The sequence below is a fragment of the Magnolia sinica genome, chromosome 5, assembly GCF_029962835.1.
Source record: "Magnolia sinica isolate HGM2019 chromosome 5, MsV1, whole genome shotgun sequence".
Taxonomy (NCBI): domain Eukaryota; kingdom Viridiplantae; phylum Streptophyta; class Magnoliopsida; order Magnoliales; family Magnoliaceae; genus Magnolia; species Magnolia sinica.
In genome coordinates, this window is record NC_080577.1 from 23,358,689 (window position 1) to 23,374,026 (window position 15,338).

Sequence of the window (15,338 nt, forward strand, 5' to 3'; positions counted from 1 at the left end):
TCAACAGGACCCATCTAATCTCCGACCTAAATGAACCAAAAGTTAGAACTTCTTAGGCAACAGAAACAACGCATACCCAGCAGCTTCATGGCCGAGAATACAAGGAAAGAGACCCTCAGGATCCTGCATGGCCAACACATTACAATTCATAGCAGTTAAACTTAATAGTTATAAAAATGAATTAAAAAGAAAAAAGAAAAAGACAGGAATGAAAAATCTCGACCAGATAAGATATAACAAATGTGCTCCAGAAACACAATGCACAATGCGAAATCGAGAAACACCAGATTAAAAAGTAAAGGATGCAGCAATAAAAACATTTAGAAAGAGAACAGAGAGGATGTGCCAATGTAAATAAATAAATAAAAGTGAACAGAAAATAAGGAAATGGTTGGGATACATTTGTAAGGATTAAGGAATAGATATAGAAGGCGAAAAGAAGAGGATGTGCCGATGAAAACAGCAGATGCTTCTCCCCTACATTTGTAAGGAATAGATATAGAAAGAGAAAAGAAGATCCAAGGATTTCCCTGCACTTTTGCTAAGTGAGAAATCCGCTCTGGCTTCACTTCTCACTTTGAAAAAGTGCAGGTAAATCCTTGGATATTCTTTTCTCTTTCTATATATATTCCTTACAAATGTAGGGGAGAAGCATCTGCTGTTCTCATCAGCACATCCTCTTCTTTTCGCTTTCTATATCTATTCCTTACAAATGTATCCTAACCATTTCCTTATTTTCTATTCACTTTTTTTTAACATTTCAAAACATTAGTACATGTAAGAGCTCGGGAAATGAGAACAGAATGCAAGACGAAGAGTAAGCAGAAACATGTAGAATCCCACCACTAAGGCTCTCCATTGACTAGGGAAACCTAATAGAAGAAGTTCCTCATTTGTACAACTTAAGAAACACAAAGTACTCTGAATCAGGTGTACAGATACTATGGAATTAATTTTTTTTAATTTTATATTTTATATTTATTTATTATTTATTTAATTTTTTGCAGTAACAATCAAATTCGGAATTTGAGGCACATGGCATGTGTATAGTAGTAGGGGAATCGCCCCCACCACCATAAAGTAATTGAATTGCAAGATATCTTTCAAAAAAAAAAAAAGGTGTGAATCTGAGTATCGCTAAAACAACCCAATTCTCCTTTCCTTGTAAAGTCACGAATTCCTGAGTGGGGCCCACAAACGAATTTCCAACAAACAGCCACCGTTGGATAGAGTGCACATGATCCAACAGCAACCACGATTGGATAATCACATCCATACGGTTATAGGCATGCAAAACACACAACAGAGGATCCCATTTGAATATCGGTACTTAACCGATCGGGATGACATCAGGAGCCTTTCGATCTACTACGCTTAACGGAATGGAAGGAAAGAAGCAGAGGAATAAGATAGATAAAAAAGAAACCTTTCCGCTCCAAGTATAGGCATCGGTGTGGCAGAGAGCGGTGAAAAGGATCTTGATCCGGACCTCGCCAGCCTGCGGCGGGGCCACATCCACATCTTCTATCACCAGGGGCTTGTTTGCCTCCCATGCAACAGCAGCTTTTCCATACAATCAGAGAGAGAGAGTCAAATAAGGTCAGAGAAAACAGCAGATTTCTGCAACAGACAGACTGAGAGAGAGAGAGAGAGAGAGAGAGAGAGAGAACCTTTGCACTTGATGACTTGACCTTGAGTAGCCATGGCAGACTGATACTATCCTACCCTCTTTCTACAAAGGAGACGAGGAGAACAAGAACCACCCCTGCTTATGAAGTGAGAGATTACAAATCCATTTCCATAGCTTACAGTCCTGTGATAGTCTTACACCATTTAAAGAATTTTGATTACGCATCCTCCTCGCATTTGTTAATGATGTAGAGCTATCCACACCGTTCAGATTGTGGATCCTATTTTGTTAGAAATGTGTATAATACACTCATCATTATCGAGAAATAATAGGCGTCGAACTAATGGCTACCGGAAGAATGCTTAAAAATTCAATATTGATTCATCCAAATTCGAAGGAAAAAAATTCAGATGGTTAAGATTATCTTAGCAATGCAAATCTTCTGTTGGGTTAGTGACTTGGACGGGCTGGATTGCCGTATAACTATGCGAAATCTATGTTTCAAGAGTCACCACCATTATGTAAAACTAACATAGAAGCCTTCCGGGTAAGTCGTAAATAACCGCGTGCTTTTTGGGGCCATCTTCGGACGGTGTTGATTCATCCATCCAGTCAATGTAAACCGCCGATATCTGGGATTGAGGAAACAAACCGCTCTCGGCGGATCTGTACCTGTGGAACCTACCATAATTTATTTGTTTTATATCCGCACCGTCTGCCAGCTTTGCCAGATCGTTTTAGGGATGAGAAAAAAAATAAAAATAAAAATAAAATCCAATTGGGTGTACCACACCACAGGAAACATTGGTGATTGAATCCACTATTTCCTATGGTGTGGTCCACCTGAGATTTGAATCTGCTTTAATTTTTGAGCTCATGTCTTACAATGATCTGAAAAAATGGATGGACAACTTAGATATAAAACATATACATTACAATGGGCCCTACAGTCATGAATCCATTGAGCTGCATGGTTACTCGATCCACCGAATCTGCATCGCATCCTAACGGACTGGCGACTAGCTTGGCTGATGTGAGAGCAGATTAGGTGAGACCTAGGCCTTACCCAAGACGGTGCGGCCCTTACCGTGGGGTTTAAATGGGCCACCTTAATGTATATATTATATATCCAGTCCGTCCATCCGTTTTTTCAGATCATTTTAACGCATTATTTCAAAAATGAAACAGATTCAATTGTCAGGTGTATCATACCATAACAAAAAGTGGTGATTGAGCATTAATGGGCTATAAAAGTTTTGAATAAAACTGATATTTGTTTTTTCCATTCATTCATGCTTAGCGCCCTAAGAAGTTTTTAATAGTAGAACAGCCAACCACCACTGTTTCTCATAGTGTGTTCCTCTTATTATTTGATCCCCTTTATTTTTAAAATAATTCTATAAAAATATAAAAAAAGGAAAGGACGGCCTGTATACATAATACATACATCAAGGTGGGCCCCACGGCAACGCACTATTTTAGGCGAGGACGGCATCTCACCTACTCAGCTCTCGGCTGATGCGGAGAACGCTAACAGTCCAGTAGTATCGCTGAGTATGAGAGAAGTAGTACATGCACCAGACGGACTGACGGTGAAAATCCTCTGTCCAAGTGTGCGGACAGAAGAGAGAGCGGATTAAGTGAGATCCGGACTCACCAAAGACGGTGCTGCTTTATCCATACTGTTCATCTATTTTTTCAGATAAAAAATAAACAGATCCAATTATCAAGTGGACCATATCATAAGAAACAGTGGTAATTGGCTACTGATGAGCCACGAAAGTTTTGGATCAAGCTGATATCTGTTTTTTCCCTTCATTTAATTGGATGGAAAATAAACACTATAGCACTCTGGAAGTTTTTAAGGGTAGGGTGTTCAATCACCACTGTTTCCTATGATATGGCCCACTTTGATGTATGTATTTTGTATCTCGCACTGTCCATCTATTTTTCAAATAAAAACTAAATAGATCCAATTACCAAATGGACCATACCATACGAAACAGTGATAATTGGCTACTAATGAGCCACAAAAGTTTTGAATCAGATGTATCTGGTTTTTCCCTTCATCTAAGCTTATGTGACATCATTGATAGATTGGATGGAAAATAAACACTACAGCACTCTAAGAAGTTTTTAATGGTAAGGTATTCAATCACCAATGTTTCCTATGATATGGCCCACTGGATAATTGGATCTACTTCATCTTTTGGATGATGCCCTAAAATGATATGGAAAAATGGATGGATGGTGTGGATGTAGAATATGAATTAGATTGGCTGGTGTACTACGCACTACTAGCTTAGATGGTGTGTGTATGTGTCATGGGAAGACTATTCGTTCAGCTTTGGGTTGTACAAATGGTTCAAAGTAGATCAAAGTTCCATGGTCCTCACAGTGATACATTTATTATATTTTTTGATGTACAAAATCTAATCTACCCTTTTTAAACTTTCAAGCACCTGTGCAGGAAGAAGAGAAAAGAGTCCCTAACTAGATCAAAAGGCCCTTCGATGCCAAAGTCAAGTTATGAATATGAGTCTAGTAGTATTGAGGGGTTTTGAGTGAAATTTACTGTGTACTTTTCCATGTAGATGGACCACTTATTTATAATGTCGGCAGAGAAGAGTCGGTTCTTAATCTTAGGTATGATTCTTGCACAATTTTCTCAACCATCACGCGAGATTTATGCAAGTGATAAGGGTCGACGTAGTTGACCTTAAAATCAGATAGCAGATGGTCAAGACTGACCTAGGCTGGAACCTTTTATCAGTCAAGATGGGGCCGAACTGAACCAAACCATTGACTGACCAAGCAAATAAGCTTGATCAGAGTTCGAACAAATAAACTTGGTCAGAGCTCGAACAAATAAGCTTGGTCGGAACTTGGACAGATAAGCTTGGTCGGAGCTCGAACAGATAAGCTCAGTCTAAGCTTGGACATAAGCTTGGGTGGAGCTCGAACGTGTATGATGTCGAGCGCTAGGACCGAGAGTACAAGATCTTCCCTCCAGAATAATTTGATACGGTTGTCCAGGAGCCTTTTGGTCCACAAGTATACACTCATGAGTTCAAGCTAACCTCATGGGTGGTCAAACCACTTTTGCCCATGACAATATCCATAACATGGTTCATCCATTTGGCAAGATCATTTTACAGCATGAACTAAAAAATGATTCTTTAGGGTTTGTTTGGGCGGTGGAATTAGAAGGGATTAGATGGGATGGGATTCAAAAAACATATTTATTACCGGTTGCAGGGATTGTCCCCTGTTACTATGGGATAAGATTAATGCCCTGCTTTGTTGATAATACAGTGGTACATTGAATGGATATACCCACCATTATTTGAAATTATTGAGAATAACACACGTGTGTTATATCTAAACCGTTCATTTGTTTTGTAACCTCATCTTATAGCATGGGCCTAAAAATGAGGTAGATCCAAAACTTATGTGGCCCCAAAGAAGTTTTCAACGGTAAGTATTCAATCCTCATTGCTTTCTATGGTGGGGTCCACTTGAGCATTAGATTTACCTGATTTTTTGGCCCATGCTCTAAACTAATCTTGATAAATGGGTAGACGGTGTGGATATAGCCCACACATCATGGTAGGACCTACAACAACTTGCTAACATTGAGTGAAATTGGCACAGGACCCAATGCAATCCTATTTAATGTAATTCCAAGCTTTTCCATTCTTCCCAAACATGGAGTGGAATTGGCACTCGACCTGATGAATCCCATCCCACCTAATCCCTTCTAATCCCACAGCCCAAACAGACCCTTATCCAAATCTCAAGAGAAACATGCCACAAATAGCAGTGTGGACAATAATTAATACTCTTAAAACATTTGTAAGGGCTCATTATAATGTTTATTTTCCATCCAATATGGCCATAAGGTTAAGCACACCGGTATGAAGAGTAAAAACAAATATCATATTGATCCAAAACTTTGATGACCCCAGAAAGATCTCAACGGTGGACATTCAATCTCTCACTACTTTTTGCAATGTGGTACACTTATCTTTGGATCTATCTGATTTTTTGGCTCAAACATTACAAAGAGCTTGCCAAATGGATGGACGGTTGGGATATAACACATGCTTTATGGTGGGACCCACGTAACTTGGTAACCTCGGCACACCAGCTAAGGTCGGAGGTGTGTGGTACACCAGCCGCTTCCATAGAGTACATACTTTAAGGTGGGGGCCAGGTAAGGGGCTGCACGTGGAAACGAATGGGCTACTCCCCCTGCCACCTGGCAGTGGCTGGTGGTCGGTGTTACGTGGGCCCCACTATGATTTATGTATTTCATCCATGTCATCCGTATATTTTCCTAGATAATTTATGATATAATACAAAAAATAAGCTATATCCGAATCTCAAGTGGACCACGTTACAGGAAATAATGTCAAATGAACGGTGACTATTAAAATTTTTTTGAGGGCAATAAAAGTTTTGGATCAAGCTTATCATTGTATTTTCCCTTCATTTAGTTTTGTATGACCTAATTAACAAATTGAATGTCAAATAAATAGTACAATGGGCCTGTGGTGTGGTCCACCTGAGGTTTACATGCCTATCATTTTTTGTATCAAGCTTTAAAATGATTAATAAAACTGGATAAATGGCATTGATGAAACAAATATATCATGGTGGGCCCCATGGCACGGATCATCAGCCACCAAGCTAGTGGCAGGGGAGTAGCCAATCCATTTCCCCGGCAGGTCTCACCTAATGGAAGCGGATTGACTGGTGTACCACACACTACCGACTTGACTGGTGTGTAAGTGCCCCGCGGAGAGGATTCAAAGTGGATCAAAGTTATATGGGCCTCACGATGATCTATTTATTATATCCACACCATTCATTTATTTTTCGAGACAATTTTAGAGCATTATTCCAAAGATCAGTCATATCAAATTATCAAGTGTACCACACCACAAATAACAGTGGGAGGATGATTTTCACCATTAAACCATTCATAAGACCCATTATAACGTTTATTTTCCATCCAATCCGTTTATAAGGTCACATAGACCTGAATGAATAAGCAAAACAAATATCGTATTGATCCAAAACTTTTGTTACCATGTAAGGCTTTCAATGGTATACATTCAATCTCCCACTGCTTTTTGCAGTGTGGTCCACTTGATATTTGGATCTCTCTTATTCTTTGTCTCAAGCATTACAACAAGCTCGAAAAATGTACAAACTGTTTGGATAAAACACATACCTAATAGTGGGACCCACAGAACTTAGTGACGTCACCACACAGCTAGTTCGGTGGTGTGCGGTACACCAGCCAATCCGCTTCCGCTATCTGCCAAAAGTGGATTTTGTTTTGGTGCGGATAATTAGGAAATCCCGGCTGCTGCTTTTTGGTTGAAATCCCGTCTTAATTTTAAATTATTTAAAATAATGCGTTTAGAATTTGAAAAGTCAGCGACAAAACAGACACCGGTTAGCTACAAACAGGTTGAGCAGCCAGACTCGCTACTGAAGGGAAGTTACCAAGTTCTGTGAACCCTGTCATGATGTATGTTTTGTATCCACGCAGTCCATCCATCTGAAGTGATCATTTCAGGTAATATTCAGAGAATGAGTCAAATCTAAAGTGGACCTACCACAGAAAACAGTGGGGATTGTGACGACCAGCGTTGAAAACTTCTAAATGCCACAAGTTTTCGATCAATATAATATTTGTGTTTTTCCTTCCTCCATGTCTGTGTTAACATGTGAAGAAGTTGGATTTCAAATAAACATCATGGTGGGCTTTACAAAGCTTCAACAGTAAACATCACTCTTCCCACTGTTTTCTGTGGTGAGGTCCACCGCAGCATTGTATATGCCTCATTATTTTCTTCATGCCCAAAAATAATATCTCTAAGTGGATGGACGGTGTGGATACGACACCTACATCATAGTCGACCCCAAAGAACTTGGTAATGTCACTTCAGCAGCGAGTCTCGCTACTAAGGGCCTATTTGGCTGGACCAATCCCACGGAATTAGGAGGGATGGGATCGCAATATCCCAGGATATGCATGACCTGTCAAACAGACCCGGGATATAAGCAATCCCATGGATCTTAAAACAATCCATTGACATCACCATCATTACCTTAAAATTGATCCCATCCCTTGGTTGGACGGATTGGAAGGTAAAATCCCTTAACATGCCAGGCGTGCCAAACAGACCCAGTGAACTTGTTCCGGGGTATAGCAATCCCATGGATCTTAGACCAATGCACTGACACCACCATCGTTACCGTAAAATCCATCCCATCCCTCCTAATGTCATGGGATTCGCCCGGCCAAACAGGCCCTAAACCTCTCGGTAGATAATCCGTGTCCCGAGAAAAAACTGTTTGTTGACCGAAAGCGGATTGGCTGGTCTACCACAAACCATCCATATAGTTGCTATAGGTACGTGTTGTGCGAAGACAAGCACTGACCTCCTCGTGCTCCGAGTCACACGAACAGTTCAAAGGAGATCAAAGTTACATGGGCCCGATAGTGATATATTTATTATATATATATATTATTCATCTATTATTTTTAGAGATTATTCCAGAGCATTGTCCAAAAAATGAATCATATCCAAATATGATCTGGATCACACCACAAATAGCAATGGAGATAATGATTTCCACTGTTAAAAAATTTATAGGGCCCACCATGACAATTACTTTCCATGCAATTTGTTCATTAGGTCACAAAGTCTTGAATGAAGAGGAAAAACAAATTTCATATTGTTCCCAAACTTCTATGATCTTAAAAAGGGTTTCAATGGTAGATGTTCAATCCCCTGCTGCCTTTTTCAGTGTAGTCCACTTAAAAGGGTTTCAATGGTAGATGTTCAATTCCCTGCTACTTTTTTCAATGTGGTCCACTTGATAAGTATAACTGTTTTAGTTTTTGTCTTTAGCCTTAAGATGAGCTCGCCAAATTAGTAGATGGTTTGGATAAAACTCATACCTCATGAACAGATCTATAAAACTTGCTAATACTAATACAGTAGCTATATAGTTGGTGTGAGGTACACCATCCAATCGGCTTCTTTGTTAACTGTGACCATGGAAAAAGCGCCTCAAGGGGGAGCGGATCAGCTAGTGTACCAGTTATATAGCTACTATATTGATGTCAAGTTACGTGGGTCTAATCATGAGGTATGTGTTATATTTAAACTGTTTATCTATTTGGTGCGCTCATATAAGGCTTGAGATGAAAAATAAGACCGATCTAACTATCAAATAAAGCGTATTACAACAAATAGGGCGCATTGGAAAAAACAGTGGGGGATTTAACGTCTAGCTTAAGAACTTTTTTGAGGTTGCAGAAGTTTTGGATCAAAATGAAATTTGTTTTTTCTCTTAATTCAGGTCTCTATGACCTTAAGAGCATATTGGATCGAAAATTAACGGCCCTGTGAATTGTTTAGGTGAAAATTATTATCCCCGCTGCTATTTGTGGTGTGGTCCACATGATTTTCGGATATATTTCATCTTTTGTATAATGCTCTGAAATGATCTCTAAAAATAGATGACCGGTGTAGATACAGTAAATAAATAACTTTGGAGCGTACATAACTTTGATCTCCTTGGAACCGTTCGTACAACTCAGAGCTCGAGGAGCGTCGGTGCTCGTCTTCGCACGACGCGTGGCTACAGCAGCTATATAGCATGTGACCATTGTGCCCTCAAAGGTGCTTATTTTTACGAAAATAAACCCCGCTTCTGGGATGAGCATGTGATGTAAACTCTGGGGCTCATCGTCATCCTACCAGACCATAGGAAACGGATTCGCGACTCCCCCTGCATGGTCGGCACCCTATGGGCCCCACCGTAATGTGTGTTTCATCTCTGTCATTCATCTATTTTTTCAGATAATTTTATGGTATAGGACCAAAAATTACATATATCCCAATCTCAAATGGTCCACATTACAAGAAACAGTGTTCAATGAGCTTGGACCATTAAAAACCTTTTGGAGGCCATAAAAGTTTTGGATCAAGCTGATCTTTGGTTTTTCACTTCGTCTGGTCCTGTATGACCTAATCAACTGATTGAATGTCAAATAAACAGTATAGTGGACCTTATGAGGATTTTAATGGTAGATATCCAATCACCATTGTTTTCCTGTGGTGTGGTCCACTTGAGACTTATATCCCTCTCATTTTGGGTAGAAAACTCTAAAAATATCTTTAAAAATGGATGAACAGAATGGATGAAACACATACATCATAGTGGGGCCCACAGAGCACCGACCACCAGCCACGGGGCTGGTGGCAGGGGGAGCCGTTTCCCCAGACCATAGGAACCGTACATCTCTGTTGAACTTTCGTTTTAAACCATGGCTTAAAACAACGAGGTAGATCTGTATCACGGGTGGTGTTCTGTGGGGCCCACCGCAATGCATGTTTTCTATTCATGCGGTCCATCCATTTTGATAAATCGTTACAGGTGATGAGCCCAATAAGGAGACAGATGGAATTCTCGAGTAGACCACGCTACCCCTACAGGGTTCGATGCCTACCGCCTGAAAATTTGGTAGCCATGAGAATTTCTGATCAAGCTTAAATGTGCGTCTTTTTATGAAGTAGAGTAATTGTCACCACTGCTTCCCGTGTTGCGGTCCACTTGTGTATTTAACTCATGACTTAAAATGATGTTTTAAAATGAATAGATAGTCTGAATAATGACATAAATTACAAATTAAATAAAAGATACGCTCGCGTATCAAAGAAATTACAGATGGATAGACGGCTCATGCCTACGTATCAAAGAAATTCCAAAAAAGTATAGAAAACAATTTGATTGATTAGATAAATAATTACATTGTCAATTACGAAAAAAATATGTACAAAAACCTATAAAAACTAAAAAAATTACAAAAACTTGTAAAAACTTATTTTAAAAAAATGGCTTCTTATACATGGAAAAACAATATGGATGAGAACAACTTCAGTTTATTGGGAAAAAAAAGTTTCACCTCGTTTACTTGATTTGCTTTGCCTTGTCATACAAATGAACAAAAGATGTTATATTAAAATATTAATTATGCATAACGTGGACAGATTCTACAAATCAAAAGTAAAACCATTATATCCAATTGAACTGTCCCTGCAACTTGAAAAGGCCAACTGAATGAAAGATTCCTGAATATAAGCGAAATCAACTGAACCATTCAAACAGTTGCTGTAATCTGTACCTGAATAAAGATTTCAAAATATAAGCAGTGTCAACAGATACTTTGAAACAGGTCACTGTTGTTGGTTGTTGTTTTTGACACTGGGTGCACAAGCATGTCAGAATTGAAATTGCAACTTTGATTCAAACTAAATAACAATAACTCCAAGTGTCGAGATAGATAGACACGTAGTGTATGACCGAGATCTAAAGAGATTAGTTGCCTATTTAACCACTCGTTCGATATGTAAAATCGGATCAAGTGATATTCAAATGGTGGGGTTCATCCTCTGCAAGTTAAGTATTATCTTATTAAAAACTTGACTAACAATCTAATATTGTATTATTATTATTATTATTTTTGTTGTAATATTAAGGAGTTGTTTAGTACCATGGACTTGAGAGGATTTCAAATTCCCTGATTATTTGGCACCGTAGAGTAACGAAGGATTTCAAATCCCCTTAAAAAGGGGATTTGAAATCCGCGTGAAAGCTTGACTACATCTAAAATCTTTCAAAGTGTTGCATGTGTAACACATGTTACTAAGCTATTACTTTATTGGGCACATGACCCACTAATGATATCCCAGAAATAATTAGATTATCAATTGCATCACTATAATTACTTTAATATGATGATCAACGTCGGCCAAACATTTTTCATGTAAATCAATGGTTAAAAATCATTGGTTGGTTACTCGGTCATGATCTTGTGCTTGTGACTTTAGGAGAGTTGGAATTTTATCATTTTCAGGCAAATTATATATTTTAACAGGCTTATTACAACCATTTTGTCAAACATTACATACCTTCACTAATAAGAGATATTAAAGTTGATTTAGTAATTAAATTCAAACCCTTATAAATATACCATACATAATTACTTTTAAACTAAAGTTGATACCCAATCTAGGGTGCCAAACACAATAGGAGGATTTCAAATCTAAGGGATTTGAAATCCAAAGAGTTCCAAATCCACTCTTACAAACAGGCCCTAGGTGTTCCTAATATTAACTATTCGATCTTATTCAATATTGAGTATTGGATCCTATTTCCAGTGGTTTCACTGGGCACATTTGCCCGATTTACATCAATACAATAGAACTAACACATGTATCAGAGACGGGCTGAAGGTTAAAAAACCCTCTGTCCAAGTTTACAAGCGGAAGGGAGCTCGAGCAGGCGGATTGCATGGTGACTTTGGGGAGTCGATTATGTGTTACCGGATGTTACCCTTACCTTGGTTGGGGCCCACCTTGATAATGTGTTGTATATCCATGCCATTCATTCGTCAAAGATAAAGATTTAGATGTGCTCAAGCTTTAGTCTTAAAATGAGCTTAAAAAATAGATGGGCAGTGTGGATATAAAACACATTCATCAAGGTAGACCCCACACGGTAAGGGTAACCCAACTAAGGTGTTATCTAGGTAACACCTAATATGCGTGTCCCTGCCAGCTTGCTCATTTTAGGTTATAAGTTAAAATTGAAGCATGCTCAAAGCCCAAGTGGACATACAAAAGTGTAGTGCAGGTAAAGATGTCCACCCATTGAAATCTTTTTTGATATTCAAGTTGTTGATAAGGTGACGTAGACATGAATGAAATGAAAAGATAAATAACAGCTTGATCCAAAACTTCTACAGCCCGAGAAGTTTTCAATAGTAAGCGTTCAATCCCGTTATTTCCTTTTGTATTATTTACTTGAGCTTTAGGTTAGGTTTGATTAAGTTTTGGGCTCATGGCCTAAAATAAGCCAGTAAAATAGATGGACGGCATGGATAAAACACATATATCATGGTGGGCCTGACAGAATCCTGCCACCACAGAGGTGGATGGTGGCAGTGTCACTAGGCAATCTATGTGTGGAGAGAGAATTCCGAGCATTATTGAATGTTGGACTTAGATACATATGCACCACCTTTAACTAATCCAGACCATTCACCTGGAGGGACCCACATGGGATTGATTATGACCAGAAAAATAACTTTTAACCGGGTGATTATAATCATGTGTGTGTGTGTGTATATATGAAGCATCATTTTCAATACTTTAGAGGAGTCATTCTCAAACTTTTGTACAAGTGGAGTGTACCAACTGACACATTGATTTGAATGTTGCACATGCAGATGGGCCCCACATGTGTAATCAGTGAGCAGATTAGAAAGATTGAAATATGTAGTTCAACCAAAAGAAGATAGAAGTTCGTATTGACAGCCATTATCATCAAATCATACGAACTAAGGGACATATCGACAATTACGTCACGTAAGGGAAATAGGACAGGTTGTGCTATATATTTATATATTTATACAGTAAATTAATATATGTGGCACATGTGTATGAGTTCAGACTGCTTTTGTTTTCCTATTGAGCAGTCACTGTTTATTGGCTTCCTCCTAACCATCCATATGTATTTCAAAAGAGCCTCCCAATCAAGGGCTAGGATTATCCATCAGATATGATTTTTTGGATACGCCCCATCCACATCAGGGCCCCATTGACAAAGGGTCTGGATCACACGCAAGTTTACTGCATCTACGAATACGGAGTGCTGGATGGCTAGCTAAGTTAAATATTAATATGGCTAGCTGTCCATTCATGAGAAAATATTCATTCATATGGAATGAGGAGTCGTTTGATACTCCAACAGAGTATGATGCTTAATACACTGGCACTTCCCAGTCCTATGCTAGCAAACTTTTAACCGAAATTAAACCGACTAAGATTTGAAACCTACAGTAACTAAGTCACAGTCCCAAAATCAAAATGGAGAAGCAATCCTAACCTCTGATCTCTCTGGACACTCTCGTTTGTTGAAACAGGACCATTGGATATTTTTCATTTTAAGCCTGTCCAATATACGATAGCCAGATAATCAAATAAATGTAATTTTTGGTTGATAATATCCCTAAACTGGGACTGATAATTTAGGCAGTTTAATTCGACTTGTGTGCCAATTATGCCATTTCTAAGCGCCTGCGTATCATCCATCACAGTCTACCGGAGCATCAAAGTTTGTCTTAGAATTGCTGTCGTCACTCGTCACCACGTGGGAAGCGGTCCAAGCGGATTGCCTGAGACCCGGGGAAGTGAGATATACGAGCGCAATTTGGCTGCGACCCGGAACCAGCAACGTGGGTGTGACCCACCATGATGTATGCATTCTATACTCTGGCCGTCCATCTGTTTTTACGCTGATTTTAGTACATGTTCTCAAAAATAAAATAGTTGTAAATTTCAGGTGGACCACCCCACATGAAGTAATGATTATTGACCATTAAAACTTTTTACGAGCTATAAAAGTTTTTATATCCATATGATATTCATGTTTTTTTTTAACTTTCATCCAGCCCAACAGGTTAGACGGTAAATAAACAGTACTGCATACGAAAGCTTATAACTGTGGGCTTTCGATAATCACTGTTTCTTGTGATGCTGTTCACTTGGAATTTTTATCTGCTTCACTTTTTGGATCATGCCCTGAAATAAGCTAGAAAAACGGATATACTGTGTAGATATAGAATGCATACATCTAGGTGGGCCATTTGTTCAGGGTGGCACTGACATTGCAACAACCAAGCATCTAGATATACCTGTTGTGGGTAAAAGTGGATTGACCATATATATACCAATTCGAATACTATGAAGTGCTTGAGGGGTTTCAGAGGTCGGCGTCGACCAAAGACTTCGGCCTTGGAGGTTGGCCTCAACCAAAGACCTCGGCCTTGGAGGTTGGCTCGACCAAATGATCTAGGCCTCGGATGTCGGTTTCGACAAAAGACCTCGGCCTCGGTAAAGGAATACACTTACAATATATTGAGATAGGATCTACCCACGATTTGATAAGGACGACATATAAGCATAACCGTCTGCCGCATAATTCTATGGTAACTGTCAACACTTCACACGTCTCGTGTAACCATTGAGGTCATGCCTAAAATCATGGATTATCTTGCTCTACCTACACTATAAATAGAGGACTCACCTACATGAAAAAGGTACACAAAATCTCTCGCCCAAAAACCCCTCTACACGACTAGACTCAGATTCCTAGCTTGACTTTGGCATCGGAGAGTCCCTTGTCTTAGCCAGGGTCTCAATTGCTTTCTTCCCGTTGTGCAGGTGCTCAGAAGATCAGAAGTTCGAAGGAGAGCGATCCAGATTTTTGCATTAACATTTTAACGCCATCTGTGGGAAACGACATCAAAGCCGTTCTTGCTTTATTAGAAGAGAACAATGGCGAAAGAAATGAAGAAAGCTCTTCTTATTACTACTGCCAGCCCAGAGCTTGCAGGACAGCCAAATCACCAGAACTCTTCTTCCCAACTCCAGGCTTATTCTACTCTTGCAGGCCTTGCGCATCGGTCCCAAAACCGAGGAGGTCGGCTCGCCTCTCTGGAACACCGAATCGAAGCATTGACCGGTAACATTAACCGGATAATGCAGATTTTGGAGAGACAAAACCTACCTTGCGGCCAGGGGATAGGTGCACGGGCAGCCACTAAGGTCTCTGC

The 15,338-nt window shown here is 39.4% G+C and overlaps 1 protein-coding gene across 2 annotated transcripts in view; it reads right to left on the reverse strand.

The window, feature by feature from the left end:
* Positions 1-1,835, reverse strand: part of LOC131245764 (alcohol dehydrogenase class-3) — a 68,486-nt gene extending 66,651 nt beyond the window's left edge. For both annotated transcript variants that reach the window (XM_058245443.1, XM_058245442.1), the window contains exons 1-3: positions 1,671-1,835; positions 1,427-1,563; positions 77-123 (exon numbers count right to left, since the gene is read on the reverse strand). In XM_058245443.1, the coding sequence (XP_058101426.1) occupies positions 77-123; positions 1,427-1,563; positions 1,671-1,704 (218 nt within the window). In that variant the 5' untranslated portion in view covers positions 1,705-1,835. The remainder of the gene's footprint in view (positions 1-76; positions 124-1,426; positions 1,564-1,670) is intronic.
* Between the last annotated feature and the right edge of the window lie 13,503 nt (positions 1,836-15,338).